Consider the following 18,357-nt stretch of genomic DNA (forward strand, 5'->3'; position numbering starts at 1 on the left):
CTGGCCACCCAATTTATGTAAGTCTAATATTAACTCTCTTAGTAGCTCTGTTTTGGTCACCACCAACTCCAGGATGAAATATCTGTGTCTTTTGGTGGCTAAATGCAACAATATCTTCACCAGCTAGTTGCTAACTGTGTCTCTCAATTGGTGCAGGTAGAACACAGTCAGTTCTTTAGAGCATTTTGGCTTGAAACAACTGCCTGGAATTAACCAAAACAGTAAAGTTTGTGGGCCATATAACAACACTATTGATCCATTGTTAGTATAAAAATGTGTATAAAAATATTGATTACAGCAGCTTTAACATGCACCTGCTTCATTCCTTTTTCAATGTAAAAACATAAAACGCTACTAGAGTTCTGACTTATAAGGTGTGCCTTGTGGTTTTTCAAAGAAACCAATTAACCCACTCAAAGCTTGAATTAGCCCCCCCCCCCTTCTTCATGCTATTGTGGATCCCACCTGGTGTATGCGTAGTAGCGCTATAATTGGCCCACCAGTCTGAAAGATTGAAGGGGTTAAAATGGTTATGTTGAGGCATTTGCTTAGAGATGGTAATGGGTTTGGAGTGGTTAAGGTCAGGTTTGGGATCTGGGACCGACTTCATCTTTACCCGCCACCCAGCCCATATGCACGCACACACACACACACACACACACACACACACACACACACACACACACACACAGCAATTCCCTACCAACCCCAACCAATCTGATAGGAGAGAAGTGCTTTAGGCATTATGGGTTAAGGCCTCATCTAACACCCATGGGAAATCACAGCAAAACAATGTAGGGAGATGCACCGTGACTGATGATATTGGTGTGAAATAACACAGACCGAGTGACATACAGAGAGACCGCAGAGACAGAGAGAGAGAATGCTAGAAAAGAGGGTAGAGCCACAGATAGAGGTTCAGTTAAATAGAGTAAAAAATTGACTTTAGAGAGAATAAAGCTAATATCGTCCCCTCCCCGATTTTCTGCCCTTTAGTTTGATGATCGTTGATCTTTCCAGTTGCCTCCTGGTTGGACTGAATATCAGACTGCCTGATGTTGTCTATCAGAATGTTTTATATACTCGGTTTCACTACATGACCCTGCATTGTATGTTCAGTGTATGTGAAAAGGTGTTTGAATATATGTGAGTTGGTATGTGTTATAATGTGTGTGTGTGTGTGTGTGTGTGTGTGTGTGTGTGTGTGTGTGTGTGTGTTTATGTCCAGGGGGCAGATGCTGAAGCATTTGTGAAGAAAAATAGGCACTCCCTCCCTTATGCCCTCTTTCTAATCCCAAAAAAATAATCTCAGTTCCCTTTAATGTTGTTACAAGGTGTTTATTCGTTGTATTAACTTAGAACCAGTGAATTGACACATTTGGTAATATCCAGTTCAGAGACTGCTGGACTGTGAACCGAACACATTCATATCCCGAAAAACAGTTTGAATACGTTATAAAAACAGGGTTTGTTTACCTCACATCTGCTTTGATCAGAATTGGAAATTATTCATTTCTTATACTGCCATGGTTTAGAGCTTTTTTGTTGTTGTTGTTGGAAAGACTCAATTTTTAACAGATTGCCTGTGTTTTTATTTCGATTATTAACCTACTCTCAAATTTAGCTCCAGCTAGCATTAAAGGGGCATTACTCCTCCTACGGCGACTATCAGACCATCCTAGAAAATACCATTTTCTGTGGGTTTTTCTGCCGCCATCCCTCCATCTCTTGGGAATGGAAGACAAAGGAAAATAGAGAAGTGGGAAATTGAGGGGAAATTGAGAGAGAAGACGAGAGAGAGAGAGAGAGAGAGAGAGAGAGAGAAAGAGAGAGAAATAGAGAGAGAGCAGGTCGAAGAGGAAGACGTGGAGAGAAAGGCAGAGGAAAAACAGATGTGGTTCATTGAAGCGGCACTAGCCCACAGTCAGAGACAAAGACCTGAGAGCATGAGTGCATGATCCTCAACTAGCACAGTGGAAATTATAGACTGTATGTGTTTATGTGTGTGTGAGGGAGAGAGAGACACACAGAGAGAGGGAAAGGGGGGTATCAGGAGAGAGAGGTGAGAGACACAGAGAGAGAGGAGGAAATATGTGGAGGATAGATGTGGCAAGACTGGAGACCAACAGTCAGAACACACACACAGTGAGATATACTAATACAGCCAATATTTTCTGTTTGAGGTTGCAAGCCAAACAGCCCATTCATCACCAGACAGATTAATATCTCAAGATTATTTTCGAGCTATGGCTTCATCATCCTGGTGAGTTAAATGCTGCAATGCTAAATAAATCCCACCTTATAAAATCAATACATCAATGCCAGTACACAGCTGCAATTTAATTGTTTTATATTCCTCTGGTGAGTATGGAATCACTTGAGTTTTGCCTTCAACTCCTTTGTGCCAGTTGTGAGCACTGGAACTGTTCATATTTGGATAATTTTTTTATTACAAAAGCACTATCTCCGTACACTGGTACCCTACTTACTTTGGAAGAATAGGCTTAATTTTGAATGTATTTTTAATATTAGATTTCTTCCGTCTGTGGTGGTAGAGGCTTGTTGTGGCGGCTCACTGCTGCTGGATGAATAGAAAGGAGATAATACCATTTTTTTTTGTTATTGGTACTAGTCTGCTTCCAAGCTATATTACAGAGCCTGTAACATCAATGAAGACATGCACAGACATGGGATCATCAGACAGCTGAATGGAAAAGGGAAACAGAAAAGTGCCTTTCCATGTCTCTTTTGTTGTTACATGTGGTATGATTCATATTGATGTAGCTAAGTGAAACCATATCGACAACATGACATCACGTTGACATCGCTTCACTAGAGGTTCAAAGGAATTAAAAGCAATAGTTTGACATTGGGAAATGCGCGCATTCGCTTTTTTTGCAGAGTTAGAAGAGAGATACCACTGTCATTATGAAGCACATCCAGGAAATAGTTAGCCAGCTTAGCATAAAGAGTGGAAGCAGGGGGAAATAAAAATAAATCAAAAATAAATTCCACCTACCAAAACCCATCAAACTCATTAATTAATCAGTTATATCTTGTTTGTTTAATCCCTCCAAGAGATGGTCTAGCACCACATAAAAAACCCCTTTGTTCAACCACAACACATTCTTACACTCTTGTGTATGTACAGATTGAATAAAGGAGATTTAACCTAATTAGTCAGCTTTAGAGGTGCTGTAGGCACATGATGTGACCTTTGGACAGAGCCAGTCTAGCTGTTTCCCATGGCTTCCAGTCTTGATGCTAAGCTATGCTAGCCGCCTCATGGCTACAGCTCCATAGTTAACAAGCAAATGTGAGAGTGGTATCGGTCTTCTCATCTAACATAAACAAAAATAAGCTTATTTCCTTAAAATGTCAAATGGTTCCTTTAAAGTAGACATTAAATCTAAATAGTAAGATTTGAAGATTAACAATTTCTACACACCAAAACTTCTTCCACCTAAACCTTTTGTTGCTCATATATTATTATCATATATTCTTTTAAAAATGCTTTCTGTGTTCCAAACAAACAAAGTATAAATGAGTCAAGTTTAAGGAAGTTGCAGCTTATTTTGTTCCTATATTCCACAAGTGTTCAGCGCAACTAACGAGCCACAATAAGAGCTTGGTCGAGCGCGGACACATTTGTTATGTACTTTTTCACAACCTTCACAAAGTCAGAGAATATTGCAGAATTAGTAGCAGCGTGTCCTGCTTTGCTTTGATGACATTTTGCCAAATTCCGATTTTTACTGATAATTACTTTTGTGTTTTTGTGTGTGTGTTTGTTCGAGAGGCTCATTAGAAAGGCACTGATAGAGACTGTACTGAAATAATTATTGCCCCCCCTCCCAACCCCATTTAACAGATAGAGAGAGCAGTGATCAACATAAAAACAAGAGCAAGGGAGAAAAGAGGTGAAGGAAGGAAAGAAATATTAAAAGAGAGGGAGAACAATTCAGAGCAAGGCGACAGTAAGAGGTAGATGGAGGGAGAGTGATGTCAGAGAGAGAGCAAGAGAGAAATTTAGAGAGATTTTACTCATTAAAAAGAGGAGCACAACAAGGGGAGATGGTATTAATCAGAGCTCCGCGCTAATGAGGCATTTACTCATTACACTGAAATAGAGAGAGGCCAAGGAAGAAAAAGAAAAGAGGGGAGAAAAGGGGGACGGGGGTGAGAGAGGAAAGAGAGACCACGGTATAAATTATATAAATTAATAGAGAGGAGAACAGAAAAAAAAAATTAAGAGGGAGAGCAATATGGAAGGAGGTGACAGAGTCAAGTGTGGATGTGGAGGGAGGATAAGTTGGATGTAAGCAGAGTACACAGAGTAGAAAGAGACCATGTTGGTCCAGGTGTGGTTGTATAAGAACTGAATCTCTTTGGCTCTATTTAAAGATCTGCCATTTGTGTTCTTTACCAGAATGCGTCACATTAAATCCTGATGGTTTGCTGTTGAAAATTTGTGAGCTTTCCTATGAACTGACTATATTAACTCCATCTTTTAAGATTTGTTATATTTTATGGTGAATTTACCACATCAAAACCCAGCAAGATAACCACTGACAACACACTTTCTATGACCAAAAAGACGGTGGAAGAAAATCAAAGTTTTATCTTTTTTTTGCTATTGATATTTTGGTTAAAAGATGTATCACCAGGACGCCTGGATAGCCAGGTAGAGCTGGCGCCCCATGTACCAAGGCTGAGTCCTCGCTGCGGCGGCCCAGGGTTTGAATCCGATTTGAGGCCCTTTTCCTGCTTGTCATCCTCCCTCTCTCTTTCTCTCTCTCTCTCTCTCTCTCTCTCTCTCTCTCTCTCTCTCTCTCTCTCTCTCTCTCTTTCTCTCTCCCCCCTTTCCTGTCTCTCTTCAGCTGTTACTATCCATTAAAAAACAGCCATAAAAGGTGTGATAGTAATTAAAAAGAAAGGAAAAAAAAGATGTATCACCTCAGAGAAGATTAGCAAACGAGGTGAAAGTCATTTTTCCTTTCAGTGTGTTTTTAAAGAGTATTAAGACTTTTCATTGGACTAATGGCCAAGCAGTGCAAGAGCAAGCGTAAAGTGTGTATTTGTGAGCGTGTGTATTAGTGTGTTTGTGTGGCCGTCTGTGGAATGATATATGTCTCTCCCTGCTAAGTGGAGTCGTTAATATGTGCATTATTTAAACCAAGACAACTATCATAACTGATTTATTGTGGGTCTTTCAGGCTTTTAGAATTAAAAGGATTGAAGAGCAGCCAAAACAGATTGCTACCGCAGGGGCCGATGTTATGTGGTCTTTCTCGCTGTGAAGTGGAACTGAAACAACGAGGGACAGAAATTGTTTATTTACTTACTTGTTGTCGGTTGTGCAATTCTTTGCAGCTTCTGGCTGTAATTTTGAGTTATCTCTGCCAGTGATGGGACTACTCAAGCTGTGGTGGACAAGCTGAGCAAATAAAGAGAAGAAAATGTCTCCATATATGTAGAACAACAAGGATAAGAGACTAGAGCTACGTTAGCGGCTCTGAGAGGCTTTACTGAGGCACAGCAGTGCTTTGAGCTAAATGCTAATGTCAGCATGCTAACATAGTCATAATGAAATTGTTAACATTCTGTTGTTTACCATGTCCTCTCTTAGTCTGGTAAATAAGCATGTTAACATATGCTAAACCCAAAGTATAGCTGAGGCTGATGGGAATATCATTAGTTTGAGAGATATTAGGTCATTTAAGAAACAAACAATCAATCAATCATGGTGCTAGAGGAAAAGTCAGGGGAGTAAAGTCATTTGGATTCATCCTCTGTGGACCATAAATATATTAAATATATATATATATATATATATATATATATATATAATATATAATATATTTTCTTTTGTGCTGATTCATGTTGTAGATGTTGAGATATTTCACATGATAGTTTTAAATGTTGACCTACTGGTGGTGTTATATGAGAGGTCATTAAGCCATTCGTATTTATCCACTGGGCACCATTGGTATTTGTACCAATTTCATGGCAATCAACCACAGTTTCACATTTAACAAAAAATGGGGGCTTCATGGTAGTGATAGCATCAGGGGATCACCAAAGTCAGAAGAATTCATTTCCTGTGGACCTTCAACGTCTTTACAAAATTTCATGACAATCCATCCAGTATTTGTCGAGATATTTCAGTCTGGACCAAAGTGGGAGACTGACATTGCTATTCGAGAGCCGCGTTGCTAGTGTAGCTATAAACCCCCTCAGTAATTTCGCCACTTTCACATTAATGTGCCTCTCAATTTTTAATTACACCCATAGTGTTGGGATTGTCCTGCTTAAGGAGAAATAAATGAGGGGAACAAATCATAACCGACTCTTGCCTAGAAACCTGAAAACAGGAACATTTTAGTTACTGACCCTCCCACAACACCACAACATTGTCTGAACTCATCATACAAGAGGTTTTGGTGCATGAAGAAACACTTAAATTTTCTCTCTGGCTTCCTCTCATCATTCTTCTCTCTCCCTCCCTCGTTGTCCTTATCATAACCCTGCCTGTGTATGATTCAGACCTGATCTGACTGATCTCATATCATTATAAATTATAAATCTATTCTTAGCTTGAGCCAAACCCTCTCCTCTCTGTCTCCCAGACTGCGATATGATAAACAGTTTGGTTTGATTAAAACGTGGTTGAAACCTGCTCTGACATTCAGCCTGCTGCTGCCTTGTTCCTGATCTTCCTTATGTCTGAGGATGTAATTCAACTCTTTCTCTCTCTTTCTTTCTCTCTCTCTCTCTCTCTGACTCCTTCTTGCCAGGACTCTGACCTTGTCCTGACGTTCAACCTGTCCATGCATCGCTCCTGGTGGATGGAGAACGGCCCAGGGTGCAGGGTGACACCCATCACCCCTCCTCCCTCCTGGGCACCTGAGGACCACCGATATATATCTATATCTGGCTGTCTGATGGATTTTCAGTTCATAGAGGTGGCTCACTCCTCGCTGCAGATACTCCTGGCTGTAAGTACTTTAGTAAAACAAGTACTTTCTAGTATGCACTTCAGTTTTAAAATCAAATACCTGCATGTAGGTTGTGACGTCTCGCCGGTGGGTTTAAACTGCCTTTTAACTCATAGGAGCGACCTGTTGCTCACAGTGGATGCTACTGCAAATATATAGCAGACCTTTGTCTTCATATAACATTTTCAAAATACTATGACTATATTTGCTTTCTTTCTGATAAATATGTAAATTTACATAATGTATGTGGTAGTATGTATGTAGCTGGAGTGTTTAGCCTGGCCTTGGCAGGGAGAAATAGCTTGCCTGGTTCTGTACAATGATGGTTGGTGAGCAGAGGTGAAGAACTTTAGTAAATCAGTAGGAGAAAGATACTGGATTTAAATAGTGTCACTTGGAGCATTTTGTACTGTACACTATGATAGTGACCATTTGCTAAATCTCTCCAAAACAGTTACTGTCTAAGCTTAGAAACTGTAACTAAACACAGCAGGCTTCTCAAGAATTCCTCAACTTTCTAAAGCTAGTTTGGTTCTTCTAAGAGCGATAAACAGCATCCAAAGAGTTTGTAGGGTTGTGTCTTTTATATCGCCTTTCTAGGGGTGGGAATCTCTAGACACTAGATCTCTAGACTCATGAGTCAATTCCGATTTAGAGGTCTACTGTGATTATTAAATTATAAAAACGATTACTGCATCTCAATGTATCAAACATTTTTTTCTACTGTTTTTATGGTAAGTTCAAACAGCTTCCTATTAACACATTCAGCAGACCGGAATGGACCGGAAAGAAATGAGAACCCAACATTCACTGTTCTTGTCATTGTTGTTTGGTCTCCACCAGCTTCTCGGGTAAATATCTGACTCTGTTTCTGCTGAAAGGTTCACCAGCTAGTCGCTAACTTAAGGTGGGATCCGCAAAACCAAAACAAGGCGCTGAAAAATGCTAAAACGCGAACTGCATCAGGTGATAATTGGGTTCTTCATCATGAGCAAGTATTTTAGAGATTGATATTGATATTCTCATCTTACTCTCAAAGAAAAAGCAAACAATATTTCCCAACATGTTGAACAATTCTTTTTAGTTTTTCTAAGGTTTTAATTTTAATTAGAAAATCTGTAGTGTGAGTGGAAAATGTAAATATGCAGTAGTTAAATTCTGGGCTTTTGTGTGTGTGTGTGTGTGTGTGTGTGTGTGTGTGTGTGTGTGAGAGAAACAGTGCTTTGAAATGAAAGCAATTATTCAATTGATGGTCTATACAGTTACACTCAGTAGTACATTAAGTTTAATGTATTCTTAAGTGTATTACAACCATGGCAACTTCTGTTGCGATGGGTTAGGGAATTGTGGGTGATTGTGCCACTTTTTTGGTATCCGTTTTAGAGAAAAATAAAGCATCTAGGCTCCATTAAGTTAATAACTTCATATCCTCATTAACATAGAATGGGCTAGATAAGCTGCTTTAGACTCTCTCTATGTGTGTGTGTGTGTGTGTGTGTGTGTGTGTGTGTGTGTGTGTGTGTGTGTGTGTCTCTGTGTCTGTGTTTTTGTGTCTTGTTCTCTCTGTCTTATTTTATTGTTACAAAAAACGATTTCCTTCTCTCTGTTTCCCTCTGCCTGTCTCTTACCCTCGCCCTCCGTATTTCTTCCTCTCCTGCACTGTCAAACTGCGATAATTAGCAGGATCAAAAGAGACAGGAGAGAGAGAAATAAAGAGCAGGAATGAGGGAGGCCTGTCACTTCTCATCTTAGTCTCCTCTGTTCTTTGGTTCTGTGTTTTTGGAGTGTACACGCATATGAACACAGACGCAGTAAACAAACCGACGCTTTGCTGCGACTGCATGCGTCATTACACCAACAGCGAGAGAGAGAAAGAGTTTGGGAGTTTCAGTGTGTCTGCCTCTTTTTCAGTCTGCATCTTCCTCCCTCACTTAGCATGACTGTCTCTCTCTTTCTCTCCCTCACCGGCTCTCCTCATGCACTCTCTGTCAATCGATAGTGGTACTTATAGTGTGGCTGAGTGCCAAGCCACCACACAGCTGTACCACTGTCTCGCTGTAATTGGTGTGTGGAAACACTGTCATGCTCCATGAGCACACACTCAACAGTCTGACTGGTTCACTGGCTGACTGGCTGGCTGCTTCACTGTAATTGGTGGAAACAGTGTCAGGGTCCTTAATAACATACGTTCAACCAGTCGACTGGCTGACGAAGCGCAGGGTTAGGGTTTGGTTGGGTTGGATTCTAAACTGACTGGTTGTTTGTCATGTTTACTGGTTAGCTGGATGGTTAACTGAAAGATGATGTTGTTACTGGTGAGGCTGATGTTTTCCAGAAATAAAGGCGCTTTTTTATGGACAGGATAAAAAATCTCTAATAGAGATATGTCCGGACAGTATGTGGAAGTTAAAATAGGCATTGAGGCCTTTCAGCTGTCAAGGTCTTCAAGTTTTTGGGCTTTTTTTTGTTGGGCTAGGTGGTCAGTTGGGTATGTGATGGACTGGTTAGTCTAACTGGCTCACTGACTGTCTGACTTTCTCTCTGGTTTACAGTTACAGGTCCATCTGTTGTATCAGTTCAGGGTTGGCTCCAGAGCAAATCTTGTAAAGTTATTCTTTATTTCTACATGAGATAATAAACGTATTAATCTCATAAGAAAATTAGGTCTCACACCCAGCTTCTTCAGGGGTTGTCCAATGGTTTATATGTTTCATGTAGATTTGATGTTGAATTGTGGCAAATCTTGGACATTTTCATTTAAATAAACATCACTATCGCCAAATGAGGTAAAACAATGGTGATTGAGCCTATGGCCAACTGATGAAAGCATTGCAATATTTATTTAATGTGTGCACGAGTACGAACTGGGTGTCTGTGGTGACATTTGTAAAAAATACTATCTTGAGTTGCTGCTAATGCAAACTGACCATTTAACTGGTGAAACACAAGTCGACTTTTATTATGAAGCAGTCTCAAGAAATGCAACGTGTTTGTCAGTGAGATTAGGGCTGACCGCTATCGTTCATCAAAAACGCATCTACAAAACAAGACAACGGTAATTTTTGGGCAGCGGATCAGTTTGAAATACTGCTGAGAGTAATGGAACAAGAAGGAGCAGACACAGTGAGCTGTTAGATGAAGAGCCTTAGGTGACAGCACCTTCAACTTCTCAGTGAGCTAACCAGCTACTTTCACTTTGGCTGTTCGCAGACTATTGCTGTGTGCAGCATAAAATCAGATCACTGTGGCTCACTGAATGATGGAAAAAGACCAATTACTGCACAACTTCTTTATTGAAACAACAATAGTTTGTTTTACTGCCCCAAGAATTATGGGACCTGTAGTATTAAACCACATTTGCTATCACCACAAGTAACAAGGTGTCACCAAATCAGCCAGCACTGAACATAAGGATTTGCTCTTGAATGAATTACTGATTTGTAAAATTACAAGCTGATTGGTTTTTCTGTCTGGCTGTTTTTGAAGAGTTAACTAGTTTTCCAAACTACAAAACACAAAAGGGTTTCTTTACAATTTGGTGCACAGTATGAAGATCTGAGCTGGAACAGAGCATAGAGCTTCTCCAGGGAGATCCAGAGCATCCTCAGTTAAATGTCGACTAATGCCATCACTGCCAGACTGTAGCACAGTGGGGGAATGCGGAAGTATGACTTCTGTGATTACAGTTTTTTCTACCTGCTAATAGCACAGACAGATAATAATGTGATAATTAAATTATATTTCACAACAAAAAAACATCTGAGATGAGGCAGCAGGAGCTGGCTCAGTGGTCTAGAGTGCATGCCTGCAAGTAATTTCAGTGATTAGCATAACTTCAACCAGAGTGGAGGAACTAATCAGTGAAATCACCTACTGTTGTTTTTGGTTGGAAAGTCAACCAGCATACACTCACACCCTTCACTGCACACAGCTGAATAACCTTGACTATGAAATGTTTTGTGTTCATGTGATGAAAATTATCTTTAGTTATGCTGCTTGTTTGCATGTTGCAGCTATTAGGAACACTGCAACAGTTCACCGAGAGAATGCACACAAATTGCAACCATTTTAGACTTAATACTGAACGATATCAACACCCACAGTTGTGTTTTACACCCAGCTGGCTCATATCATTGACATATTTCTGGTGTAAAATCGAGGCAATCAGATAGAGGCATCAGGCAATATGCACCTTTAAGAGAGTCATGACCCTTTGCTCATGCTGTTAACCTCAGCGTGCTAACATTTGCACACTAACAATGATAACATGCTACTTTTAAGCGCGTATAATGTTCGCCATCATAGTTTTGCAAGTGAGCATGCTAACATTTGCTAATTACCACTAAACACAAAGTACAGCTGAGTCTGATGGGAATGTCATTAGTTTTAAGTCACAAATGAAGCTATTGGCCAATTTAAAATTTGTAAGGGATCTGCAAGGTGATAACAGCTCATCCTGAGAGGCACAGGAATGTTTAAATCAAATCTGATTAAATCTATCCAATAGTTTTAATAAATGTTGAACATATTTCACAAAAAAAACACACAAATTTAAACTTCATGGTGGCCCTAGAGGAAAAGTCAGCCATATTGCTGCCATGGCTAAAACATAGTCAAAATGATATTTACTTGACAGTGTACAAGATATTACTTACAAAATTCACAAATACACTAAAATCCACATATACTTTATAAAAGACAAGGAAGCTGTCTGTGACTATGAACCATCAAAAAGAGTAACCCATTTTTAAGAGTTTAGAGGAAAGCTGTTGATAGACAGCCCAAGGTCTGATCCTCTCAGAATAATCAGTAAGATGGAAGTGTTCTGTTAATTCAGTCATTTAATCCATTTTGAGTGAAATCATATAATTTATAATTTAAATTTTATATATCGTAATATTATTTGCAAAGTTCCCCTGTGTGTGATCAATAAAGTATATTTTATCTTTTTTTATCTCTTTTTAAATTTATAGGAGGAAATAACTGAAATGGTCTCCTTGGTCATCACTTGGGAAAGAAATTGAAACATTAACATATGAAGGGTTGTTTTTATGTTCATATTTACTGACTGAATTGAATGCGACATTGTCACCATTGACCACAGACAATGATGTCATGTTACGGTCAAACTGTAGTCATGAAAAGCAGCACTGGGACGGGATTTGTTTTATAGCCGTTGTTATTCAAAGATCAGGGAAGAGAAAGAACAATGCATGAGAATTGAATGTCAGTCAACCAGGGCAACCGCTGTGCTCTACAGCACTAATCTTATATTTGCAGAACAAGTTAAACCTCCTATTTTTTGTTTGTTTTTTACAAAAAGACAAAGGTAAGAACTTCCTAAATCAATTTAAGAAAAGCTTTCAACGAGGGATTGTAAATGGCAGCTGCAAAATTGTTGTTGTTGTATTTAAGAGCTGTGACTTCAGATAATTCAAGGGTGAGCGAGGTTAATACTGGATTTTACTTAATACGTGATTCATTTCTTCTTGCTGTAAGTTTTGTGTGGGTTTTACACCAGCACCAAACAGCAGAAACACATTTAGATGAAAGTGATTGGGCATAATTATTGATTGTAATATTACAGCAATTATTCTATGCAGCTTTGACTGGCTGACAAAATATTTTCATCACAAATAATTTATAGACCGCATGGGGGGGGGAACTGGAGCAAAACGTTAGTGTGAGTTTAAGCAGGCATCTTCAGCACATAAACAGATTTAATCCAATGAATGTGACATGATCACAGTGCAATCTATGTGCTGTAGAATTATGCAGCTGTAATGGATTTTTTAAAGTGTAAAGACGCTGTAAATGGGAAAGAATTAATTATGGGTCTAAATAACGTCATGATCTTCGGAAATGTTGGTCGTATATCAACCTGTGAGCTTATTCAGGTTTACAAACCTTGAGAGAGGCGATGCAGTGGCGTCAGCACTTTACACTGCGATTGTTTTGGCAAAATGCAACCTCACCTTCCTCCTTGTTGGAGGACAAACTGCGTCACTGGGTGACTGACCTATAACTGCCTTGCCCATGGCATCTGTCCTTGCTTTTCTAAAAGGTCTCCTCCCATGATGCTACCCATGAATTTTTGGTCTCAGGCTATGCAGAACGCATACTGGAGGTTTTCTCTTCCTTATCAAACAGCTGTTTGACATTCAACTAATTTCTCCCTGGGCTCCTTTCAAAACTTCCAGGTGCTATCAGAATCTCTGCTAAGGGAGCATTTGGGACTTGATTACTGTAGGAGAGAATAATGATTCAGTTATCTTTTTTTAGTTTAATGGCATTTTCTTGCCACATGGCAAATTTAGCCCTGCACTTTTATGGCAGCCTTTATCATTTGGGGCACTAATGTGAAGGCATTCACTGTATTAAATCCAGTAATTTCCAAATATCCTGATACTGTGTGCTACCTCATAACTCAGGTCAAAAAAGACACAACAATGCCAAATATAAAATCCATCTGTAATTGATGTATTTTTTATTAAAGGTAAAAGTACAAAGAGCGATTGCTGTCCATATACTAGGATCTCATTTCACTGCCCTTGTTGTGTGGCTCTGGAGATTGCAACATCTGCCTGTGTTTGATCGGTTGTTCCACCACTTTTGGTCCAGACTGAAATATGTCAACAAATATTGGACATATCGACATGAAATTTGGTACACATATTCATGGTCCCAATTTATCCAAATGACATTAGTGATTAATTTACTTTTCTTCCAGCACCACCATGAGGTTCACATTCTTGGTTTTGAGCAAAATGTGCTGTCAAAACTGTTTGAGTGATTGAGATTAAATGTGGTACATGCGTCAATGCCCCCCTCAGGATGAATTGTAATCACTTTTTTAACTTTCCATGTAGAGCCTCCATCGGGTCAAAATGTTAAGTTTATAATTAAATACCTGCAAAACTGTTCCATTCCCATCATTCACACTTGTACTTTGTGTGTAGTACTTATTAGCAATAGTAAGCATGCTAAGAGGCAAAAAAAAAAAAATTGTGAGGACATTGTGAAACTAGAGGGTGTATCTGCAATGCATGAAGCCCGCTTTGCAGTCATTATTGTTGCAAACATTTGTTCAGAACATTCTGTTCAAGCTCTGAAGGGGGAAATGTTACACTCAACTATCGTGGAGAGGCAAGAACATTTGACAGTCTATTACCCATACCGTTACTCTTCCCTGCCTTAAGATAATGCCAATAGGTTTTGCTGACTCACTCTTGCATAGTTAACTACATTGTTTACCATGGCAACAAGCACCTGCTGCACAGTATTTTTGAGAAATGGGATAAAGACTTGTCTTCCTGCCTTCTGGGATATTGTGCATCACCATGCACATAAAACCCCATAAAAATGGTTTCTGCTCTGAATGAGGTACATGCCTCTGTGAGGTGAAGTGCTGAACTTGTACAAGTTATTGCTTGTCAGGCTGATCAGGGCAGGGATCCTGTCCATGCTGAAGTGGTGCTATTTCCATTTCCATTTCCACCCGTCACACCGAACATCCTTCAGTTTTGCTGCGGTAACTAGGTAACCCTAATCCACAGACAAAATGAAAAAAGGAACCAGTGTCTGTCTGAGAAACCCGGGACACAGCTTGCTCTCATTCATCCTGACTGAACTGCAGACAGAAGCTGGAAAGGAAATGTTTACAGCAACAAAGTGGGACAGGGAAGAAGCTACAATACTTCATCTCATTTATATCTCTCACACACAAACTGTGATCTGTCACCGTTATTAATTGTTAATTATTCATTAGTTCCTCAAAAATAGTTCAAACTAGAAACAGAAACAGTTTCTAAAGATATTAGTGTGCTGGCAGTCGGAATTTGCAGTTGCAAGACTTTGAAATAGTTGAAATACTGAAAGAAGCAGCATTCAAACTATAATTAGTGAAAGAACCTGAAATGATAGTGAGGACAGGAGAGTTGAAGCAGTTTAAGTTGAAAGTGTATGTGGAAGCACTTATTAAATTAAAGTGTTAATTTAATTGCTTGTGTTGAGTGAAGCTGAGTGCTGAAAGAAGTTGAAGAGCTCAAGTTCAAGCACTGAGAGGAACTGAAATCATCAAAGTGAGATACATTTTGGCTGGAAGTTTCAGCTGAAGTGAAATCACCGTTCCACTGCCGCAGTTACACAGTAAGAGATGAAAGCAGTGGAAGTGTCAGTTGACATGTAAATTCTGATGAAAGAAGTGAAATTGTCAGCTGAAGAAACAGAGACGAAAGCAGATGAAATAAAACTGTAAATGAATCAAATGTAAACAACGAAAGCAATTTAAATGAACATGTATAATATACATCATAATAAGTAAGTCATCAAGTTATCCTCACAGCTAATTTTCCAAACAATAACCCTTGGTCAAACTTGCATTCTCATTTTCACTTAATAATCTGAACACTTTGAGCTTCAATGTATGAGTCACACTGAGTAACATATCGTCCACTAGGAAATAAATAAATAAAGTTAAGGATAATGTCACTTCCATTTGAATACAACACTGTGGGCTAAGAGATGAGGAGGGTTGTTTGTTTTTTATCATATTGTTAGTCATATCAACACCTGTTCCAGACATATATTTATATATTTTCCGGAGGAACCTTTTAGCCCCCTGCAAAACTCAAAATGCTGGATACTTAAGTTTACAGTTAACAGGATAGTCCAGATATAACTGCAGGCACCGGACCTACTCAGACCCAAAATCCCAACAATAAACAAGATAAGACACACGCACGTCATAGCCCCATAGCTAATACGGCTGTACCCCCGGCTATCTTATTTGGGTTTTTCACATCTTGAGAAGATATAATCAGACTTATTGCAAACAGGATATTATGTTTACATGCAGCAACACCAAAACGGAATACTTGAGCACCCAGAATATTAACAGGATATTGATGTGCGGAGAAACGCACTCTGTCACAGCTGATCAAATGTTCTCTATTGCAGGGTGGCACAGCTCTCTGCACTCTGCTCAGTGGTACTAACAAAACTGCACCCAAAAGTCATTTTCAGAGGCAATGAGCCTGCAGAAGACAGAACAGGCTCCAGTTTAGCTTTTACTGCATGTGACAGAAAACTCCCCAAACTTGTGAAAGCCTTTTAAACAACATTTTGACTTTGTAACATTAAAAGTCTCCTTTAAGTGAATACTTATAATAAATCATCTTAGCTGAAGTGGCAGCGGACAGGAGGTGGCTTGAGGTCACCTTAATCTTTCAAAATAAAGGCATTCTGCTAAACTGCTGTCAATGGTAGTGACAACTGAGGTTTTGTAGCGAGTAAAGCTTATCAGCAACTCTGAGCTGTGGTAAGTTTTCAAGGCATATCTGATACATAAAAGCCTCCTATGTTATCCAGATTGATTTTCTCATCACTGTTGATCCCCTTGCTGATACTGGCAGCATTGTCTGCTTCCAGTATTTGGCTCAGCTTTAAATAAATTCATCCCCCACTGAGCAAAACACTATATTTCTATGACTTGTCTGCTTGTCACAGACGGACGAAAACTGTTAGGAAAAAGAGGGGGAGAGAGGAGAAATAAAGAAAAGGAAGGAAGAGCTAAGGGAGAGGAAGAAATGGTGGAGAAAGAGAGAATGGAAGAGGAGCGGGAAGGAAATAGCGAGAGAGGGAGGAAGTATGAGAAAAGGAGTGAGGAGAGGGGTGCTTTGGGAGCTGAACATTATTTAGACTAAATGAGGTCAAGACCTTGAGCTATACTCTGAATCTCAAATGTAGTTGCTCACATTTGTGTGTGTTTACGTGCTGTAGGCTCTGTGTGTGTGCTGGCATGTGTCCATGTAGTCAATAGAATACCAACCAGGTCAATGTCATTTCCCGCACATAAGCCTTATTTGAACAATAAAGCCTCTTTATTCAGGATTTGTTACTTAAACACCTCATATCAACACATATGCTGCCATCATTGTCTGCCTGCAGTCTTCCTCTCTTACCACATTTCTCCCTCTGTCTCTCCGTTTCATCCTCTATCATCGCGGGGTAATAAGGTCACTAAAAAGCTGACCTTACATTGAACACACCTTCCTGCGTCTTTGTTCCAATCAGCTACCTCGTGCAGGTCGCCTTGGAAACAGACAGCCAATGGGAGAGCAGATCAGAGAGCAAAGGTGTTCTGCTAGTGTGGACTGCTATATCACTGTCTAAACACTGCACACACACACACACACACACACACACACACACACATTTAATGCTTTTTTTGAAACAATGTCAACAGACAAAAACACAGCACTGTAGCCCCTTTTTGATAGTTCAGTATGCAGCCATTATTGTTTTCAGGTGTGTGAATGGCTTCAAACGGAGGTGAGGCCGTGGGGGAGGGAGGGAGGGAGAACAATGTGAGGTACACCTCTGCGTTCAGCTACAAGCCCGACACAAAGCCCTGTCAGAGCGGGTGGCGGTGTGAGGTTTTCATTTTGACGATAGCAACAAATACGGAACTATCTACCTTAACATCAGACTACCAAAGCAATAGAGGGAGCTGAAAATTCAATTTCAGTGATCACAATCTCACTTATGTTAACTCTCAGCGCCATAATGGAGACACGGTTGTGACAATTTGTTATTTGTTTGTCATTGTTGTAAGGTTTGAAGATGTCTATTAAAACAGTGCCAGTGCAGCTCTGAAACCATGAAACTTTAGGCTAACCTTGTGGTTGTCATTGAAGATGCCTGACATTCAGCGTGTGTGTGTGTGTCTGTGTGTGTGTGTGTGTGTGTGTGTGTCTGTCTGTGTCTGTGTGTCTGTGTGTGTGTGTGTGTGTGTCCATTGATTCAAGTGCTCTATTTTTGAGCAAAATACCACAGCACTGTTCTGCTCCACTTACACCAACACCTGTTTCCTCTGTCTGTTCCAACAATTTGTTTAGTGTCCATGCTATCTATCTATCTATCTATCTATCTATCTATCTATCTATCTATCTGTCTATCTGTCTATCTGTCTATCTATCTGTCTGTCTGTCTGTCTGTCTGTCTGTCTTACACAAACAATAATCATTCCTTTGTTTCTGCTGCTCTCTTTGTCTCTAGTTGATGGGGTTTATCTACGCCTGCTATGTGGTCAAGCTCATTTCAGAAGAAGAGGATAGCTGTAAGTACACAGTCACACACAAACATGTACACACACACAACATTTGTCTATGTATTGTTGAACATTTGTATATATAATGTTCAACAAAGATTAATGAAACGTGTTACTAATTGTTTGCTGAATATTTGTATACAAATTGTTGAACATTTGTGTAGTAATAAGTTGAGTGAGGAGTTCAAGTTCAACTAAATTATGTGTGTGTTTAATGTGGGGAGGTGCTTAAAAATAAACAAATTGAAC

The 18,357-nt window shown here is 39.6% G+C and overlaps 1 protein-coding gene across 1 annotated transcript in view; it reads left to right on the forward strand.

Annotated features, from left to right (window-relative positions):
* Positions 1-18,357, forward strand: part of nkain2 (sodium/potassium transporting ATPase interacting 2) — a 77,783-nt gene that overhangs the window by 47,905 nt on the left and 11,521 nt on the right. Inside the window, exons 4-5 of the mRNA XM_051408608.1 lie at positions 6,798-6,998; positions 18,057-18,117. Of these exons, the coding sequence (XP_051264568.1) occupies positions 6,798-6,998; positions 18,057-18,117 (262 nt within the window). The remainder of the gene's footprint in view (positions 1-6,797; positions 6,999-18,056; positions 18,118-18,357) is intronic.

Source organism: Dicentrarchus labrax, unplaced genomic scaffold, assembly GCF_905237075.1.
Source record: "Dicentrarchus labrax unplaced genomic scaffold, dlabrax2021, whole genome shotgun sequence".
Taxonomy (NCBI): domain Eukaryota; kingdom Metazoa; phylum Chordata; class Actinopteri; family Moronidae; genus Dicentrarchus; species Dicentrarchus labrax.